We start from the raw sequence: 18,306 nt of genomic DNA, 5'->3' as shown, positions 1-18,306 counted from the left end.
TTGATCTCTTCAAGTAACAGCACCATGAGACATTGTCAAGAAAACTTTTCCCTAATTTTTTTTTAATTGAAATCTAAATCCCATTGGTTTCTCTACAGCAAGCACACAAAATGTTTTATGCGGTGAAGTTACAATATTTAAGTGTACTAAATGAATGTAAATGATGACCTCTTAGCAGTAAAGAGTAGGGTAATCTTTTTCTACGTGGTATAAAAGCAATTCCAATTTCACATCAATGTGCTGTAAATGGCCATGTAGCTTGTTGATAGGTCTCTGAAAATGATTTTTTTTTTTTTTTGTAATTGCTGTGGCAATGGTAGGAGCATGTGCAAAAGGTTTTCCAGAAGCAAGAAAGCATGGAAGAAATGTTTCAAAAGAGACAAGTAAGTCTTAAGAAACTGGCAGCTAAGCAGACACGTCCTGTTCAACCAGTTGCGCCAAGACCTGAAGCCTTTGTAAAATCTCCTTGTACGTCTCCAGGTAACTGTAGTAGACTTTAACTATTTATTTTTTTGCACTATGCTGAGAAACTTGAAGAAACTTTCAGCTGTAATTTGTGGTTCCACAAACATCTGTGTGAGATTTGCTCAAGTTCTAACTGCTGTTTGATTCTGGTTTACATTTTTAGGTCTTCAAAGAGAATACGGATCCAACTCAGAAAGCAATGCACTTCGGAGGGTAAACTGCAGAAGAGGAAAGGTATTTTTTTTTATTCACGCTTTTTATGCACGTATTGCTTGAGAAAGTCGTCATACAATGAAATATTCAAGAACTTCAAGATGAATGAGGCAATTCCACTGAAAAAGTGATGGTATTGCCCCTATCGAAGTAACTCTGGTAAAGCAGTCGTGGTTTAAATAGAGGCTGCTTTGTGGCTGGGCTGGGTATGAGGAAAGGTAAAGTAAATAGTTGCCTATATTAGAAAAAAATGTTAGGGGCAGCAAAATATAAAATCTATGAACAGGAAACATTTATTATTTGCCAGTAGTAATTGGCTACTCTTAAAACTGGTGAAAGTGAAGAGGTAGTTGTCGTTGGCTCCAAGACAGCTTCACCTGACCTAATGGGTTGCCATTCCCAAGTGGGGATGGTCTTCCTGCCCCACCTCCAGCAAGGAGAGTAACCTGACGGCAGAAGCAGAAACAAATACTTTCCTACTGGGTGAGAGAGTTGAATCAACTCAGCAAAGGTTCAGCAAGAGACAATGCGACGAAGAAGGCAAGACCACAGGACCAGTAGGGACAACAGTTGGAGAAAAGGGTTGGTTCAAGTGGGGATTGAAAGCAGAACTTCTAATTTGTTTCAGCAAGCTGTAATTAGATCTGCCATTGCAGGAGAATTTGTAAGAGTGAGCGCCTGTGTCAAGCTAGGACATTACCAGAAAGTTAGCACAGTGCCTCATTTTTCATGTGGAAAACAGACTAAGGCCAGTGCTGTCTCCAAAATTATGCTGATGCTCTGACGGAAAGGGGCCTTGAACCACGGTATTTTCTAAGCTGGCCTTTCATGGAGAACTCCCTGTGTCTACATATTCCTTGTGTGCTTCGAGACCTTCAGGTTGACTTGGATTTTTTGCAGTGTTCTTGCAAATCACCTTCATTTTTAATGGAGTACAGTCTTTCCTGTGAAAACGCATGCAAGTAGCGCTGAGTGCAAAGCTCTGTATTTTAAAGTGTTTTTCCCCCATCTGTGATACCATGATGATTTGTTGTTGTTGTTTGTTTGTTTGTTTGTTTCCTTCTTCAGAGTGAAATGACTGAACTGCATCAAAGCAGAGGAGGATCTACAATGGATGATGAAGAAAATCTAGCTGTGTTACGGCAGTAAGTGTATTTTGATAAACAAAAAATGCTTTTTCTCTGATTTGGTTCCAGCAAAGGCTGAATTTGGCTATGGATTTGGTAAGGCAAGTATGCTTCTCTGAATTAAGCCTCAGTGCTTTTTGAAATGCATTGGCTATGCTCTGTACACAGAGGAAGATACTTCAGTCTGTCTGCAGCATTGTTTATAGCTTATGTAGTACCAGACTTTAGCTGTGCTGCAGCAAGGTGATGCTATGGCAGGATAACTACATATTTTCATTTTGGAGACAACATAGTTTTGAGTAATAAGCCTCTTGTAAATCTGTCGGAGGTCTTGGTTTCCATATGTCAGAAGACTTTGACTCTTTTTAGTGCCTGTTTTGGTAAATGTTATGAAAAGCACTTTCTTATATAAAAACTAAACAGCATCACTTATATAAAAAAAATAACTTGGTGCCACCTGCAATATGTATAGCAGAGTTTACAATTCTACCTGTAAACTGGATACTTCTACTGTCTTCTCACTTTACAACCATGTGTTAAATCCTACAAAATCACAAGGGGAAGGGGGCTGGGAGGAAGCATACTTGCTTGATTATTAGGGAAATTAAACTTAAAACAGCATTGTGATATTTAAAGTGTACCCTGAATGCCTCCAATTTAAAATAACCAGTGTAACTTTGTCTGTATTTGATAATTCCATACAGCTCTAACTCCAGCTCCTGTAATACTGGCAAACACAGCATAACCTGATTTTGTATGTATAGTGATAAAATGCTTCACTACTTCAGCTCAGTTACTACAGCACTTAAAATGCTAGATTTGACTTTTTTCCTGTTTAAACACATTTTCAAAAATCTTAAAATGTTTTAAAAATACATGCTTCTCAATAAGAATATGTAAACTGTTGAAAGAAATATCCATGGAACATCACATCTATTACCTAGGAATTGTTCTTTTATTGTCTGAAGTATAGTAGAAACACAGATAAAGTTAATGTTATTATTTTGTGTAAGTGAATAGGCCTGCCTTAATTGTCATTCTTTTTCTACAGGCACGTGATGAATGAACTTATTGAGACTGAACGAGCATATGTTGAAGAACTTCTCTGCGTTCTTGAGGTAAAGATTAAATTTCACTGCGGCTGTTAGTGGATCTATTTATCTCTTCCATTTCATGGATGCTTTTATGCTTTCTTTATCACTGTAATGCCTCTGCTTGTGCTGTCAAGCAGTGTGATCATTACATATCTCCTCTCTCATCGTATTTTCACAGTGGCAGGAACGTGCAATATTTTTCTCTAAATATTCACGCAACTAGAATTTTGTATTAGAAAACACAAGTTAGGCAGAAAATAAGATATGCCTAACTCTTTAGGAGGAACATAGTGAGATTTGTAAGGATTCCTGCAAAAGTTAATTCCAGAGTCTTGGGTCAGCTCCAGGAAAGTCATGTGTCACACAGGAATGTGACTCTGCATCAAGAGAATCTTGTGTCAGTGGAGAAAACTTGTTTCTTGCATCCCTTTTTGCAGATCTTTAAGTGATCTTCCAAATGTCTTGGGTACAACTGTCTCAAAGTGCCTTGTGATAATAATATCTTGATTCAAAATTGTAGAGGAAACAAAGGTGTTACCTTTGCTCCACACTTGTGGAGGCACAACTGCAGTACTGCTGAGTTGCTTGCAGAAACACACTGCAGTATTTTGTGTTGTTTCTCAAGTTTAAGTCTTCAGATGTGGATATGTCATTTTGTTGTAGTCCAGTTTGACTGTAGGAGATAATGAAGCTGCAGATAACTGAGGCTGAATTATTTTAATTACGATGAATTGTCATTGAGCCAATTGAGTACTCTTGGTGTCCATGCCAACATTAAGCTCCTAAATAGGAACTATCTTTAAGTTATGGACTGGGAGTGATGATTTCTGACTACATGCCTTCAAGTAATAGTACCATATGAGGGTTTTGAACTCAGATCTTGCTTTTGCCTAATTTGTACTCAGCTTCCCATACCGTTTATGTCCTGGGTCTGGCCCAAGTGCTAGGAAGTGTTGGCAGTAGCATGGTTGCATCTGATGTGTGGTAATAAAGCAAGGTAGGTCTGGAGTGGACCTTAAAGATCACTTTATTCTCTGCTTTTGTTCGCAATGCTGTCTGTACAGTTTGGATGGTAAAATCAAGACTGGCATAGTTGGAGGATTTTTGGTCCTTACTGCTGCTACTGGAGGGTCATTGCAGAATATCTCTATTCCTCCAGTATTACTCTTATTTTGACTATAGTGCAACCCTTGTCTTGCTAGGTCAAGCTGTCTTGGTTTTCTGCCAATGTGATAGACCCTCCAGTACTCTGACTATGCCAGACACACTTCTCTGTGCCTTCTTGCAGTTTGTGATTCACCTCTCTCTAATTTGAGTGGTTAGGATTGCTAAGAGTAATCCTGGATCAGATTCCTGATGAGGTATGGTTCAGTGCCAGCCTTCCAGCTTTTGAGTAATTCTAGTTATTAATCCATAGTTCTGGCTGTTCTCCCAATTCCTTTGTTTCTCTTAGGCTATTAATCTTCCTATTTTTCCTGTAAAATTACCTGATACTCCTTTGTATGGACAGTGTCTCCTATTATTATGTCATATTTAATTGTCATGTGTTTTCTCTCTGCCAAGGATTCCAATAGAAAAAAAACAAACAAGGTAGTTCCCAGAATTGATTACTGAGAAACAGCTATACCTGCTTTTTATCCAAGCTTGGTAGTTTTCCTTTCATTAATAACTATGGTCATCTGACTTTGTCTGTGAAATCCTGTAATTTTTATCAGGAAAAATATTGGTCTAGTCTATTTTTAGGGGAATGTGGAACTTCAGGACAGCCTGGGATGTAGCGACCATGAAATGGTGGAGTTCAAGATCCTCAGGGCAGTGAGGAGGGCGCACAGCAAACTCACTACCCTGGACTTTAGGAGAGCACACTTTGGCCTCTTCAGGGACCTGTTTGTAAGAGTCCCATGGGATAAAGCCCTGGAGGGAAGAGGGGCCCAAGAAAGCTGGCTAATATTCAAGGATCACTTCCTCCAGGCTCAGGGGCGATGCATCCCAACAAAGAGGAAGGCAGGCAAAAATGCCAGGAGGCCTGCCTGGATGAACAGGGAACACCTGAGCAAACAAACAGAAAAAGGAAGCATACGGAGGGTGGAAGCAAGGACAGGTAGCCTGGGGACAATACAGAGACACTGTCCGTGAAGCCAGAGATCAGGTTAGGAAAGCTAAAGCCCAAACAGAATTAAATATGGCCAAGGACGTTAAGGGTAACAGGAAGAACTTCTATAGGTATGTCAGCGATAAAAGGAGGACTAGGGAAAATGTGGGCCCCCTCCAGAAGAAACCAGGAGACCTGGCTACCCGGGGTATAGAGAAGGCTACAGGTGTGTCTTACTGAACTGACAGAAAACCAGAATTTGTATACTTCTTTCATGATAAATACTGAGCTCCTTCTTTGCTGTCTGTCAGCCTGCAGACAGACTGCCTTGTCAGAGAGAGCTAAGTTACAAATCAAGGGAGATCAGCCTGCCTCTCTCCTGTGTTACAGGGGTATGCTGCAGAGATGGACAACCCCTTAATGGCTCATCTCATCTCACCAGAACTGCAAAATAAGAAGGATATCTTGTTTGGGAATATGGAAGAAATTTATCACTTTCACAACAGGTGAGGATTTGCATTCAAATATAAAAATGGCATTTAGATGGGATTCCTTACTATTTCTTTTAATCTGATTTAAATTGCTAAAAGATCCTTACTGAGTCCCACTTGGCTGTCTGGCATGTCAAAATTCACACTGCATGGAAGAGGAAAGGCAAAATATCTATAAAAGATGAGCAAAGCTCTGTGAAACTTTATCTGTGTATCGTAAACATTTGAATAAAATTTTGCATTGTGGTCCTCTTCCTAAAGAAAGGTATTTGGATCTGGTTACAAGCTAATTAAAGCAAGGTTTGTTTGGTTTTTATTTTCTTTTTTTTTTATGAAATTTGCCATGGAAAGTATCTTATTCTAAACCACAAATTCTCAACTCTCATATCTGGTTGAGGCTGGTTAATTTTACACTTGTGTGACCTCTCTCTGAAGTTTGAATACTTGCTGCTAGAGAGGTATTTCTTCACAAGAGAATATTTAAGTTATTAGAAAAGAGAAGTATTTTCAAGAGAAGTTAAGCATATTAAATAGTTGTTTCTTACTCAGGCAAAACTAGACTGGAAGTTTTGACACTTTTTTTTATTTTTGGCAGGGGCGTTGGTTTGGGGAGGTGGGGTTTGGTTTGTTTGTTTGCTTTCTGTTGTTTAGTAATATTTGGAATGAAAAACCAAACACTTTAAATTGTACAAATCCCACTGCTGAATACATTAAGGCAGGGAAACAAAATCCTCCTTCCCAATCCTGTATTTGCTTTTAGTTGTAGCAATAGTAAACTAAAATAAATTTATTGGAATGTTTGTTTTCATTTTTAAGTACACGATCTAGAAGAGTTTTGTTTAGTTTTGCAGTGCAGAATTACAACTGTTTCCAAAAGTTTAGAAAACGAATTGCAAGAATGTGAACATTTACTACAACTGTTTTAACATGTGCTCTAAGAAAATTTTCTTCCTCATAGAATATTCTTGAGAGAACTAGAAAACTACGTAGACTACCCAGAACTAGTAGGACGGTGCTTTCTGGATCAGGTATGTGTCATCTTCTGCTGGGATTTAATTCATAAGCCCCTCTAAGACTGTAACATATGAGAGTGATTTTCATATAGTAATTGCTACCACATCGCCTTTGTCTTGAACGGGTAACAGGTTGAGAGTGTAAATGTTCATTGAGGGCTGGGGATATTTTCCACTGTGTGGGGTTATTAATTTTGTTAGAAAGTGCTACTGCGTTGTCAACGGAAACCTGCTTTGTTAAAGTGGCAGTTAGGAAAACATGAAGAGAAGTCCTGCACTGCATCAGTTCACATCACTATAAATGATTGGTTTACATGGTTAGATTTCTTTACTGGATTTTTTTGTTGTTCTTTTCTGTTTTCGTTAAAGATTATACCACAACAGAGTAAGTTCAAAATATTTTTATTCAGAAAATAAAAAGCTATGACAGAATTAAACTTTTTAAATCTGAAATTAATTAAACAACAAGTCTCAGCCATAGTATACCAAAGGCTAAATAGGAATCTGTTTATGGAAATCAATCTCCTGTTGTTACTACCTATAGATGCTCTAAAAATCCTGGGAGGAGCCATCCCTCCCCCTCCTATTTACTGGCTACATCCACGGAGATGCTATTTGCTAAAACTGAGGGACAGAGGTACTTCTGTGCTTGCTGATTTCCTGCCTAATCTTCCCTTTATAGTTATTATGACATTTTCAGCAGCCTTATTTCCTTTTGCCTTCAACAAGTGCTGAAGTCATACTACTTAGTTGCTGAAGTTATAAGGGGCAACAGACTGCTTGGTCTGCCTTAGTGCAACTCCCAGAACACATTCATAAAATTAAGATATATACAGAAAACGGGCAAAGACTTCTTAGAAAGTTGCACAGAGGGACTCCTGGTTGGGCATTCATCGAAGTATTTTTCATATTGTAATAGAACTATATTTGCAAATACAATATATGCTTCTTCATCAGGTGCTTAACATTCAACTGAAGCAAAAATTAACAGGAACATTTTATTCTGACGTTCCAAATACAAAATTAGTAGCCATTACAAAATCAATTATTTTGAATAATTGTTTTTTGCTTGGGATGCCCCCCTGAATTGTATTTTGTTGTTGTTGTTGTTGTTTTTTTCTTAGCCTTATTGAGTAGGAAAAAAATTCTTATGAAATTTGTCCATTAAAGTCACAAGAATTTATTAACTTTTTGCTTATCTCACCAATTTCAGATGGAAGATTTTCAGATCTATGAAAAATACTGTCAAAATAAACCTCGATCTGAAAGTTTGTGGAGGCAGTTTTCAGACTCTGTATTCTTTCAGGTATGCTCACTAGAGTCTTTATTTGTGGAGCGGGTTTTGTTGCTTGTTTTGGTTGGGTTTTTTTGGACTTCATTTATGTCAAGAACAAATAACAGAAATACTGATTAGTGTACTGATTAAATCTAACATTGATTACAGGAATGTCAAAGAAAACTCGATCACAAGCTCAGTTTGGACTCATACTTGCTGAAACCCGTTCAAAGAATAACCAAATACCAATTATTGCTGAAGGTATGTGGTGCTGAACTGTAACAATAAGAATATTTTGTGCTTTGGTTTTTCTAAATGCTGCCTCTCTCATCCTGCTGGAGAGAAACCTAACAGTTAGTGAACAGACGTATAAATTGAAACGGAGACAAATCCCAGTCTATCAGCTTTCAGCTCAGTTCTTTCTCTTTCAGCCAAAAAGCTGCTAGTAGACAGGCAAATGTGACCACAGAGACACCTTGTGTAACTTCTTTTGCCCTTAAATTTCTGCTGAAGAGAAGAAGAATAAAAAGTTGATTAGGGGAAACAGAAGGACCAAGAAATCTTTGCAACAAAGACAAGAGAGTATCTGAAGTACTTGTTACTTGCAGTTATAGTCACCTCATGCATATTACAGTAATTTCCCTTGCTGGGTTCTAGGAAATGTACTTAACTGAGAGCACTGTATGGTATTTTTAGGAAGGATGCCATCATGATTCACTTAAACATGCTGTACTGAGAGAGAAAAATGAGAGTAATATACTGTTATAAATTTTAAAATTAATGTCTAAGTTTTTGCAATGTTTGAAGCTGGCTTGTTTTAAGAAACATTTCCCATGTAGACACACATTTCAGTAATTTTATTTAACAGTAGTTTAAAAAATTTACCTTGGACCAAATTTACTCTTGAGTTAAAACTCAAAGTTTAAAACTCAAAGAATTAATTCATTAAGCTTGTATGAAGACAGAAGTATTGGAAAGGTTTTCAATTTAAAGTATCTTTAGTACCTGCAGTCCATGGCTAAATGCTTACTGTCATACAATGAAGTCTGTGGAATTCTACGTGAACTCACAGCTATGTTTATCTGCATCAAACTGGAAGATGCAGCTTCACCAATAAGTCCTTTGGAGAAGGGGTGTCTCTTTAAATGTGCAGGCAATGCTCAGTGCAGTAAGTTTAAGTCTGTTACTAGCATCCCAGGTCTCAAATAGTAAATTAAATTTGCCTGTGTTTTTACATTGGTTCACTTCTATAAAGTAACAAATATAAAAAGTAAAACTTTGGGGGAGGGGGGGTGTTAGCAATTATGATGAAGAATGTTCGTAGAGTTAGTCTTGTAAAATTCTTAGGTAGTGCTTATAAAATGGTTACGTTAGCAACATATATTTGGCTAATTAGCAGCAGAGATGAGAAGTAAAACTTTAGGGTCTTCTGAGTTTCAGACAGTATTTAACCCACTAGATTATATGGTATAAAACTTTACAGGACAACTTTAAAAATTTTAAACAGTTAATTTAAAAACTTAAATTCAATGTTAAAATATGAATGTTCCTACTTATTGCTGTTTCAAAACTAAGTTTCTTGCCATTCCCTGCCTGCTCAGGAAATGCTGAAGTACAGTAAAAACTGTGAAGGAGCTGAAGATCTTCAGGAGGCGTTAACTTCTATACTGGGTATTCTCAAAGCAGTTAATGATTCTATGCACCAGATAGCCATTACAGGCTACGATGTGAGTAATGGTATTTTTACTTATTTTTAAATTTATTTTCATTTATTTCTTAGATATATATACAGCATGCCCCATACCATGTATTAATGACAAGAAGCATGTTTTACAAAAGGTGTCTTTAGACTGAATTGTGTAATGAAAATAATGGAAAATGGATCCCTCTATAATCTTCTGAATTTTTTCTCCTATGAGTAATATTTTGCTCTGTCTACCCAAGTTTTCTTCCTTTCATCTGTTTGACACCAAGTTAGAAAGTCATCATGAAGAGCCTTGTTTAGGCTACTGTCAAATGGGAGTCACTACTAAGTTTTTATATCCACATGTGAAACTACACCTAAAACTTCTGGTTAAAATAATCAACAATATAAGGAGCTTTGGAGCAAAGTTTTGGAAAAAACAAATGTGTATCATGCTTCCCGTATGAGATCGATGCTTCCCCCTAGAGATCTATATGTAGATCTCTATCTTTGTTGCTGGTACTCTTGACTGTAAAATCCTGCCTGAACCATGTTGGGGAGAGAGAAAATAATGCCTAAAAATCCAGCACTGACTTTATTTTTATTACATTTCGAAACCCAACATGAACACTGATGTGAGAGATTACTTGGAACAACAGAGCTTGTGAAGACTTGTTCAGAGCATGTGTTTTACTCTGGTGTTATCTCTTTGTAGTTATGAATACCGCTTTTTTTGTTGCAGGGAAACCTGAATGAGCTGGGCAAGCTTTTAATGCAGGGATCCTTCAATGTCTGGACTGATCACAAAAAGGGTCACTCAAAGGTGAAAGATTTAGCACGCTTCAAGCCAATGCAGCGACACCTCTTCCTCCACGAGAAAGCAGTGTTGTTCTGTAAAAAGCGAGAAGAAAACGGAGAGGGATATGAGAAAGCACCTTCTTACAGCTACAAACACTCCTTAAATGTAAGGCACCAAGCAGTCCAGTAAGGTTGAGGTACTGAGGGTTTATCCTGCAGTAATACAACATTTGGTTTTTTGTCAGTGAAGATGTGTTACAGTTTTGCACTGGGAACATCACCCTTTCAGGCCAACCTCACTGGTGCTGCAGGTCTGTGTTACCTTGTGTTGCTGTCTGACAGTCAGGTTAGGGGGAAATTGTCCTTTAAGAAAATCCAAAACATACTAGTCTATCTGAATGGCAGTTGCGTTAATCACACAGCAAAGGTAATAATGAGTAGAGCAGGGTAATATGAAACAGATGTAAGTTTTGGTGGTCTGGATTTTAAGAGATATTTTGTGCGTCAATCTCAATCTAATGTACCTAAACCCTTCTTCCCTCCAAGGTAGCTAAGCAGACATAAAATGCTAAATGTCTTACATCCAGCATGCAGATCATGCGTTATTAGTTATTATTTTCCTCGAGCAAGAAGCCAAATGTGATCATCCTTTTCAGAAACAGGATACCAAAGAATACCAGTAGCTGCCTGCTTCTGTTGTTACCGTAGCTGCAGTTTGGTAGGTCAGCTTCTGTTCTCTTTCCTTCCAGATGGCAGCAGTTGGAATAACAGAAAATGTCAAAGGGGATGCAAAAAAATTTGAAATCTGGTATAATGCAAGGGAAGAAGTTTACATCATACAGGTAAATAAAATGCCACTACATTAAAGAGAAAAAAAAAAAAAAGAGAGAGAAAAGGGAGGGGTGGGGAAAGTCTATCCCTAAGAAGATCTGGAGGTTTTTTCCTCTATTATATCACTAATGGACAGTGATGGGGAAATGTAGAAAAAAGGGAAAAAAAAACCAAACCACCACCACCAGATTAATTCATTAGGTAGTTTCTTAATATATTTCAGTTTTCTAGGGGAAAAAATAATCACATTTTGCAACATGGAGGATGTTGCATACACCATTACTATTGCTCTCACTGGAGCAGTGGATGGCTTGGGAGCCAGGGTTTGACTGTAGCATGTGCAAGGCTTCTGCCTCAGCGTGTTTTTAGTTGTCACAACTAGTTTCTGTTCACTGAAGGGCTAGAGAAGAAGCTCTGTCACTCTTGAAGGATTCTTCTGAGGCTGTGCTTTGGCATGCAACTCTGTGTAGTAAGTGTTCTATGCTTGATGGCTGATTGTATTTATTTTCGCATAGGCACCAACCCCTGAAGTTAAAGCTACTTGGGTAAATGAAATAAGAAAAGTGCTGACGAGTCAACTGCAGGCATGCAGAGGTAAAATGTTTTGGATATATATATATCTTTTTTTTAAACTATGAACTTTAAAACCTGCCCTGTTTATCTTCACTGGGTAGGACTGTAGAAATTAAAAGCTCAAAACGCACATCAATTTTAATAGTTCTTTTTCTTTCCTCCATTACAGAAGCTAGTCAGCACAGGACACTGGAACACACACAGAGTTTACCTCTGCCAGGATCTTCTTGTACAAGGTAAGTGTCTTGTCAAACCAGCTTGGTTGTCTTGTAAATATACTAATCTAGTTTGCAGTTTTTCATTCATTCATGGAGAATGGATTGAGAGCAGCCCTGAGGAGAACGACTTGGGGGTGCTGGTAGATTAAAAGCTCAACATGACCCAAAAAAGTGCACTTGCAGCCCAGAAAGCCAGCTCTATCCTGGGCTACATCAAAAGAAGCATGACCAGCAGGTCAAGGGAGGTGATTCTTCCCCTCTGCTCTCATTAGATCCCACCTGGAGTACTGCATCCAGCTCTGGAGTCCTCAGCACAGGAAAGACATGGACCTGTTGGAGCTAATCTAGAGGAGGGCCACAAAGATGGTCAGAGGGCTGGAGCACCTCCTGTAGGAAGACAGGCTGAGAGAGTTGGGGTTGTTCAGTGTGGAGAAGAGAAGGCACCAGGGAGACCTTATAGCAGCCTTCCAGTACTTAAAGGGGGCCTACAGGAGAGATGGGGAGGCACTCTGCATCAGGAGTGTAGTGAAAGGATGAGGAGTAACAGTTTTAAGCCAAAAGGGGGTAGATTTAGATTAGATAATAGGAAGAAATTTTTCACTGTGAGGGTTGTGAGACACTGGAACAGGTTGCCCAGAGAAGCTGTGGATGCCCCATCCCTGGAGGTGTTCAAGGCCAGGCTGGATGAGGCTTTGAGCAACCTGGTCTAGTGGGAGGTGTCCCTGCCTATGGCAGCGGGGTTGGAACTCAACAATCTTTAAGGTCCCTTCCAACCCAAACCATTCTATGATTCTATGATTACTTCTATCCCTTAATACTGGCCCTTACGTTTTAGTGTTTATTTAGGTGTCTTCCTATTATAAAGCTGTAAAGCTTGGGGTTTATAAATCACCAGAACTGTTAAACTGAGCAGCAGTGGCATGGGCTTTGCCAGTTGATGGGGCACAACATAAGTCTTTTTCTATGGCAGCCAAAATACTGGTGGTATTGTGGGTCTGTTTGTTGAACAGATAATTATATACCTTACACCCCAGATAAGAGAATTATGTGGAGCAGCCTTCTCCTTCCCTCTCTGTTCTTTTACTTCACCTGGATTATTTTTTTTCTTCGTTTTCCAATGTCTTGTTATCTTCCTTTTTGTCTTTTTCAGGGCATTATCTTTTCTCCGTCCCTTGTTTTTTTCCTTCAATTTCCTTGTTTGTTGTTTTGGTTTGGTTTTTTTCACTGTGATGTTTTGATACCTCCAGTGCCCCAAATTCTGAGTCAAGCTTTTCTTCTTTTTCTTTTTCTATCCCTGACTCTAACAGCCTGTGTATTTTTGCTCCCACCTGCTGTTCTCCCCTTCTCTGACACCTCTTTCTAATCCTCTGCTACTCACTCTTTTCTCATTATATGTGTATGTGTATATACCCATAAGCCCATGTGCTCATTTCTTCAGTCGTTCCCACAGGGTGTGTGCTTGAATATGTATCAGTAGCTTTCTGCCCTGCATGTTTTATGCATCTACTTATCAGTCAGGGAGAATTTCCCAGATATACAGTATTTGTAGATTCTTTCTCCATTCCATTCCCAGAGCTGTGATGGAAATCCAACTGCAAGATCCAACCTGTGTTCATCCCTCATCTGTTCCTGTGTTAAGAGCTTCTGAGGGGCAGAGTTTATTCCTTTTCTTTTCCCCCCCTTTTTTTTTTCCTTAGTACATACAAGAGGAAACTGTCAACACCGAATGTGTGCCTGTAGCTGAGAGCGAGTGGAAGTTGTCCTGAGCTGTCTTTTCAGTAGCTCGTACTGCCATACTATGTGTGGTTGCAGTCAGTAAGGGGAGTCCTTCTCCTTTGTATGTGCTCATGGTCTTTCTATGCACAGTCACCATGACTTCTTCAATCCTGGAAGACATGATCTGGGAAGTACCTAAGAAATCGTTTTTAGCCTATATATCTGTACACAAAAGTCAGCCCATGACCAAAGGTCATCACCCCTCTTCAGACCCAATATTGCTGGAGATGGCTTGATTGTCTTAATTTTCTTCCAATAAACAGTCCTTCACAGAACCACATCAGAAACACCAAAAAAATGGAGGAGAGAAAAGTTGATCTCACAAGTCTAGAAGGTTATGGCACCACAGTAGCACCAAAGTACCCCGAGAAAGGCAAAGGTGAGTTTACACATATGTATTGTTATCTTTAATTGCAAAGAGCGTGCCTGCACTGCAGATGCACAGGCAGATCCACCAGCAGAGTAGCCGTGGCAGTGCAGGGAAATGCAGCATTACACCTGATCGAGCAGGGCTTCGCTGCTTTCAGCCCTGAGGCAGCCCACCCACAAAGCGCTGCCCACACTGCATCAACGTGCTGGTCCCATCTGCCCTTAGCTTGGGGTTTCTGCATTCTGCCATGTGGTGTGGACAGGCCCAAAGCCACCTCGAATGAAGGGTCAGCAAAAGGGGTGGGAGCTATGACTTACGAGTCCCAAGTCTGCAGTAAGCCTTCTCTTAGAGCTGCCCAGCTTCTCAGGGTTCTCTTCCTCTGGATAAATTTCTCGGCATTACCTCTTCTGAAGAGGTTTGGGGTTTGGTTTTTGTTTTTTTGGTTTTTGGGTTTTTTTTTTACTCCTGAATTTTGGTTTCCCTCATGGAGATTATTTACTGAACCAGTGTCAGTACAAACTCCTGCACAGGGAGAACAACTGGCCACTTGGGTTCTTCTGTTGTACCTGGACTTTTAGTTGTCCTTTCTCATCCTAACATGTAGGTTCCCTGGCAGGGCTGCAAATAATTTTTTGCCTTGATCTTTTCATGGCCTCCTCCCCTTTTTTTCTGTGTCTCTCTCTTCCTTTGTAGATGATACTAGCTCTACCTCAGAATGCTCTGTACTGTCAAAAAAGCGCTTTATGCTGCAGGGCTTTACTAACCTCAACAGTCAGAAAGGTAATTTAAAAAAAAAAAAAAAAAAGCTAGACTGTTTTCTGTTTAAGGCTGTAATTGAAGCATCGCTTTGGATGTTTGTGTAGCGTAACAGGTTTTCAGTGTACGCACTAGCTTGTTCTCTTAAATTCAAGCCAGATTCCTGAGTCACTGACCCTGACAGGGAGATTTCAAGAGAAATTGAGTCCAGACTGGGAGGGGGAAATGCAGCTGGGAAAAGTGGAGGTGTTGGAGATGCAAGGGAAGGAGTGCAGTTTCCAATGCCTCCAGTCTCACTATCGAGGCCAAGGAAGGAGTTTATAGTGCCCCATTCCTGCAGGAATGTAGAGGAGGGAAGGAAGCTGTCTTCAGATCAGAGACCTAGCCTGCTTCTGGCTTAAGTGGATCTGCCCCAAATGCTTGGTACTTGGCAAAAAGGAATCAAGGTTTAGCTAGAGTATTTCTATATTAGCATCCCTGCTAAGAAAACTCTACAGCAGAATGTGTATGACTATGTTGTTTTGCTGGATACAAAAAAAATAACAATTTCCCTATGCTTCGAGGAATGGTCTTTATTTTTGCTAAAACAAAAGGCAATAGGAGTCTGAGACCTTTCTTGCTTCCTCCTGCCAAGTAATCACACTGGTACATTCACTTCTTGCTTTGAACAGCTGTTTTTGAACAGTCTGAATTGCATTAAGATGATGGCACTTGTTCAAGAGCATGATTTTCTTTTTTTTTTTTCCCAAGCATCTTTTCAGAATGACTTTTTAAGACCTGATTACCTTTGAGTTCTTTCTGGAGAGACTCTAGGGTTGTGTATCCAATGCTAATGAGGTGAGCACTAATATCCCATGCTTGCCTTGACAGAAACTCCATCTCCTTCTGCTAAAAGCCAGACATTGCCAATGATCCTTCTTACAGGACCAGGTATTGCTGTAGCACTAGATTTATGTACAAATTATTACTTAATTTGGTAATGTCTGTCTAAAATTAAAATTAATTGTATTCAGTTGAAGTCTAGTTCATTTAGAAAAGTCTACATATACTTTCATTTATTACTGTAAAATAAACTTGACAATTTATCTTCAGATAACTACGTGTAAATAATTAATTCCTTCTGCTGTAATTGACCAATGGCAGCTAAAATTAGAGTGGTTACAGAAATCCATTTGTTTCCCAGTGTAAACTCAAAGGTATTTAGCATGAAATCCACCTATTCTCTTTTTTCCAGTTCTTCAATATCTCTCTTCTGTTTTTTGCCTATTCATCCTCCTGCAGCTTCTCCTACCAGTCCTGACAAAAAAGCTAAACGACATGAAGTAGTGAGTGACCCAACTCCTTTTGGTGTAAGAGGTAGAGTGATACCACATCTTGTACTCCACAAATACCCACATATCCCTCACATAATATGTTACATCAGAGCACTGGGTTACCTGTATGATGCTGTTGAGTGCAGCGTTATTGAAATCAACCTTTTCCAAGTGGGTCTGTCAGCTTCTGTATATACTGGTTTTGATAGCACGACTGGCTGAAGTTTTGCCTTGGCATTGAATAGAGTAGTGTATGGCTAACTAGTTTTTGGAAGAGGGCAGTGGGAAAGGGATGTTCTGCTGAAGAAATAACCAGAAGCTGGATGTTTACTGGAACTATAGTGGCACCAGTTGCTATGAGACACTTTCTTTTCTAGTGAGCATCATCCTGTCACTGTGCCCCTTATGGAGAGGATTTAACTTTAAAAAAAAGGGGGGGGGGGAGGAAATCCAAAACATGTATAGTCTAGTCAGAGTGGGGTTCATCACTGTCATGTGGAATTTCCATTTTAGATCTGAATTTATTACTGTAGTCACAGATCTGTTGCATCTTCTTTGGGTGATAGTAGGCAATTTTTGCTACCCTGTGAACCCCACATAATTTAAGTGAACCCCTTGGAGCTGTTTGCCTTCTGGCCTCCCAACACACAGCTAAGCAAAGACTGAAAAATAATTTTGGTTAAATGCCCATTTCTAACCAGCAAGGCTATTGGTGAAGGCTTGAGTACAAATCCCTGGGGCTAATTCATTAGAGAGTACAAGGAAAGCAGTCCCACTCTTCCTGATGCTTCTTCCACCACCATCTCTTTTAGAAAATATTATTCTGAAGATGAAGCTGTTTCAAGCCCCACCATCATCCTTCTCTCCAGGTTTCCACAGCCTTCGTCTTTGTCTCCCCTGTGGAAACGATGCAGGTTCAGCTGCTGTGCTGGTGAAACTATGCAAAACCACTCGCCTTGTCTGAGCAGCAGGCAAGGAAATCCCAGGCCAGACACATGCAGAAACTCCACAAGTGTGGATATGGGAGTTACAAGGTTAATTTTTCTGCAGGTAGCAGTCAGACCTCTGAGATCTCCAGGTACTGTGGAAATCCTGAGGGCTTGAAAATGCTATCAGAAAGCAAAGGGTGTTTTGTGGCCTTTTCCATAGATGCTGAAATTTTCCAGGGTGGAGACCCTTGCTAATTTACGGTAAAACTGTTGGGTCCTCAGAACAGATTTGTCTGATTTGCTGTCCTGTCCAACGAGACTGCTGAGAGGCTTCACTTCATGAAACCACTAACCAAGTAACTGAGTTTAAAACATCTAGTAACTCTGCTTTCTGTCTTGCACCTCCTGATCTCTTTTCTGACACTTTATCTTCTCTCCTTCCGCAGCTCAAAGAGGGGTAAGCAGGCAGTTCCAACCTTAATGATTCTGTGAAACTACACCAGGGGATGGTCACAGCTCCCTGGTGCAGAGTACATTGTCCCCACTCATTTCCTTTCATTGCTACATCTCTCTGACTTACATCACAGTGAGCTCAAGGAAAATTAATTGGTGGCAGAATCCCATCTCGCAGATAAATCCTGTCTTTGTGAAGAAACCTGTGGGGCCCATTTCTGAAGAGAAGTGGTTAATGAAGTCTTGGTTTTCCAGGCACCAGCTAATCTAAACTAATTTCTGCATAACCTTATCTTTTCTCAAGACTACTATTTTCTTATCTTTCCTGCCTTTATAGGGAGCTCTGATTTAGTCACACCGTGCAGAATACACGCACGTTGAACGTGCATGCATAATTTTGGTGCCTGTAGTCAGCTAACATGAATGTGACCATAGTGGCCACTTCACTTCCCTGCCCAGGATCAGACAGGTTTTTTATGGACTTGTTAACAGTAGAGTGCCAGCTTATATGAGTAGGAGTACTGTTGCTATGGCAGGATCAAGCAGGTCTGCTCTTACGCACATCTGCACAATATATGAAAAGAAAGAGGATGAGAAACAAGAGCTGTTACCCAAAAGGTTCCAAATGACAAGGCCAGCGAGTATAATGCTACAGGAAGAGCAATTACAGTGATTTCACTTTTGCGCAACTTGTTGGTTCTGTTTCTAATGAGAGCTTGGAACAATTAGGAGAAACCATGTTTTCTTTTGTTGCATTGTTCTTAGCTTGAACTAATGGAAAGGGTTTCAGCTGCGTCCCATGAGTCAACTGTAAGTTGTGAGCTTCCAAGGAAA

General features: G+C 39.7%; 1 protein-coding gene across 1 annotated transcript in view; it reads left to right on the top strand.

Moving 5' to 3' along the window:
• The window catches only part of MCF2L (MCF.2 cell line derived transforming sequence-like), a 64,418-nt gene that overhangs the window by 43,549 nt on the left and 2,563 nt on the right, over nucleotides 1-18,306 (top strand). The window contains exons 12-25 of the mRNA XM_010082968.1: nucleotides 321-480; nucleotides 629-699; nucleotides 1,747-1,823; nucleotides 2,857-2,923; nucleotides 5,382-5,497; nucleotides 6,441-6,510; nucleotides 7,709-7,801; nucleotides 7,940-8,032; nucleotides 9,373-9,498; nucleotides 10,198-10,419; nucleotides 11,003-11,095; nucleotides 11,600-11,678; nucleotides 11,827-11,893; nucleotides 13,915-14,030. Of these exons, the coding sequence (XP_010081270.1) occupies nucleotides 321-480; nucleotides 629-699; nucleotides 1,747-1,823; nucleotides 2,857-2,923; nucleotides 5,382-5,497; nucleotides 6,441-6,510; nucleotides 7,709-7,801; nucleotides 7,940-8,032; nucleotides 9,373-9,498; nucleotides 10,198-10,419; nucleotides 11,003-11,095; nucleotides 11,600-11,678; nucleotides 11,827-11,893; nucleotides 13,915-14,030 (1,450 nt within the window). The remainder of the gene's footprint in view (nucleotides 1-320; nucleotides 481-628; nucleotides 700-1,746; nucleotides 1,824-2,856; nucleotides 2,924-5,381; nucleotides 5,498-6,440; nucleotides 6,511-7,708; nucleotides 7,802-7,939; nucleotides 8,033-9,372; nucleotides 9,499-10,197; nucleotides 10,420-11,002; nucleotides 11,096-11,599; nucleotides 11,679-11,826; nucleotides 11,894-13,914; nucleotides 14,031-18,306) is intronic.

Source organism: Pterocles gutturalis, unplaced genomic scaffold (assembly GCF_000699245.1).
Source record: "Pterocles gutturalis isolate BGI_N339 unplaced genomic scaffold, ASM69924v1 scaffold9580, whole genome shotgun sequence".
In the NCBI taxonomy this organism is placed as follows: Eukaryota; Metazoa; Chordata; class Aves; order Pterocliformes; family Pteroclidae; genus Pterocles; species Pterocles gutturalis.
The sequence above is the reverse complement of the archived record's forward strand: the minus strand, read 5'-3'. Positions and strand labels throughout refer to the sequence as shown.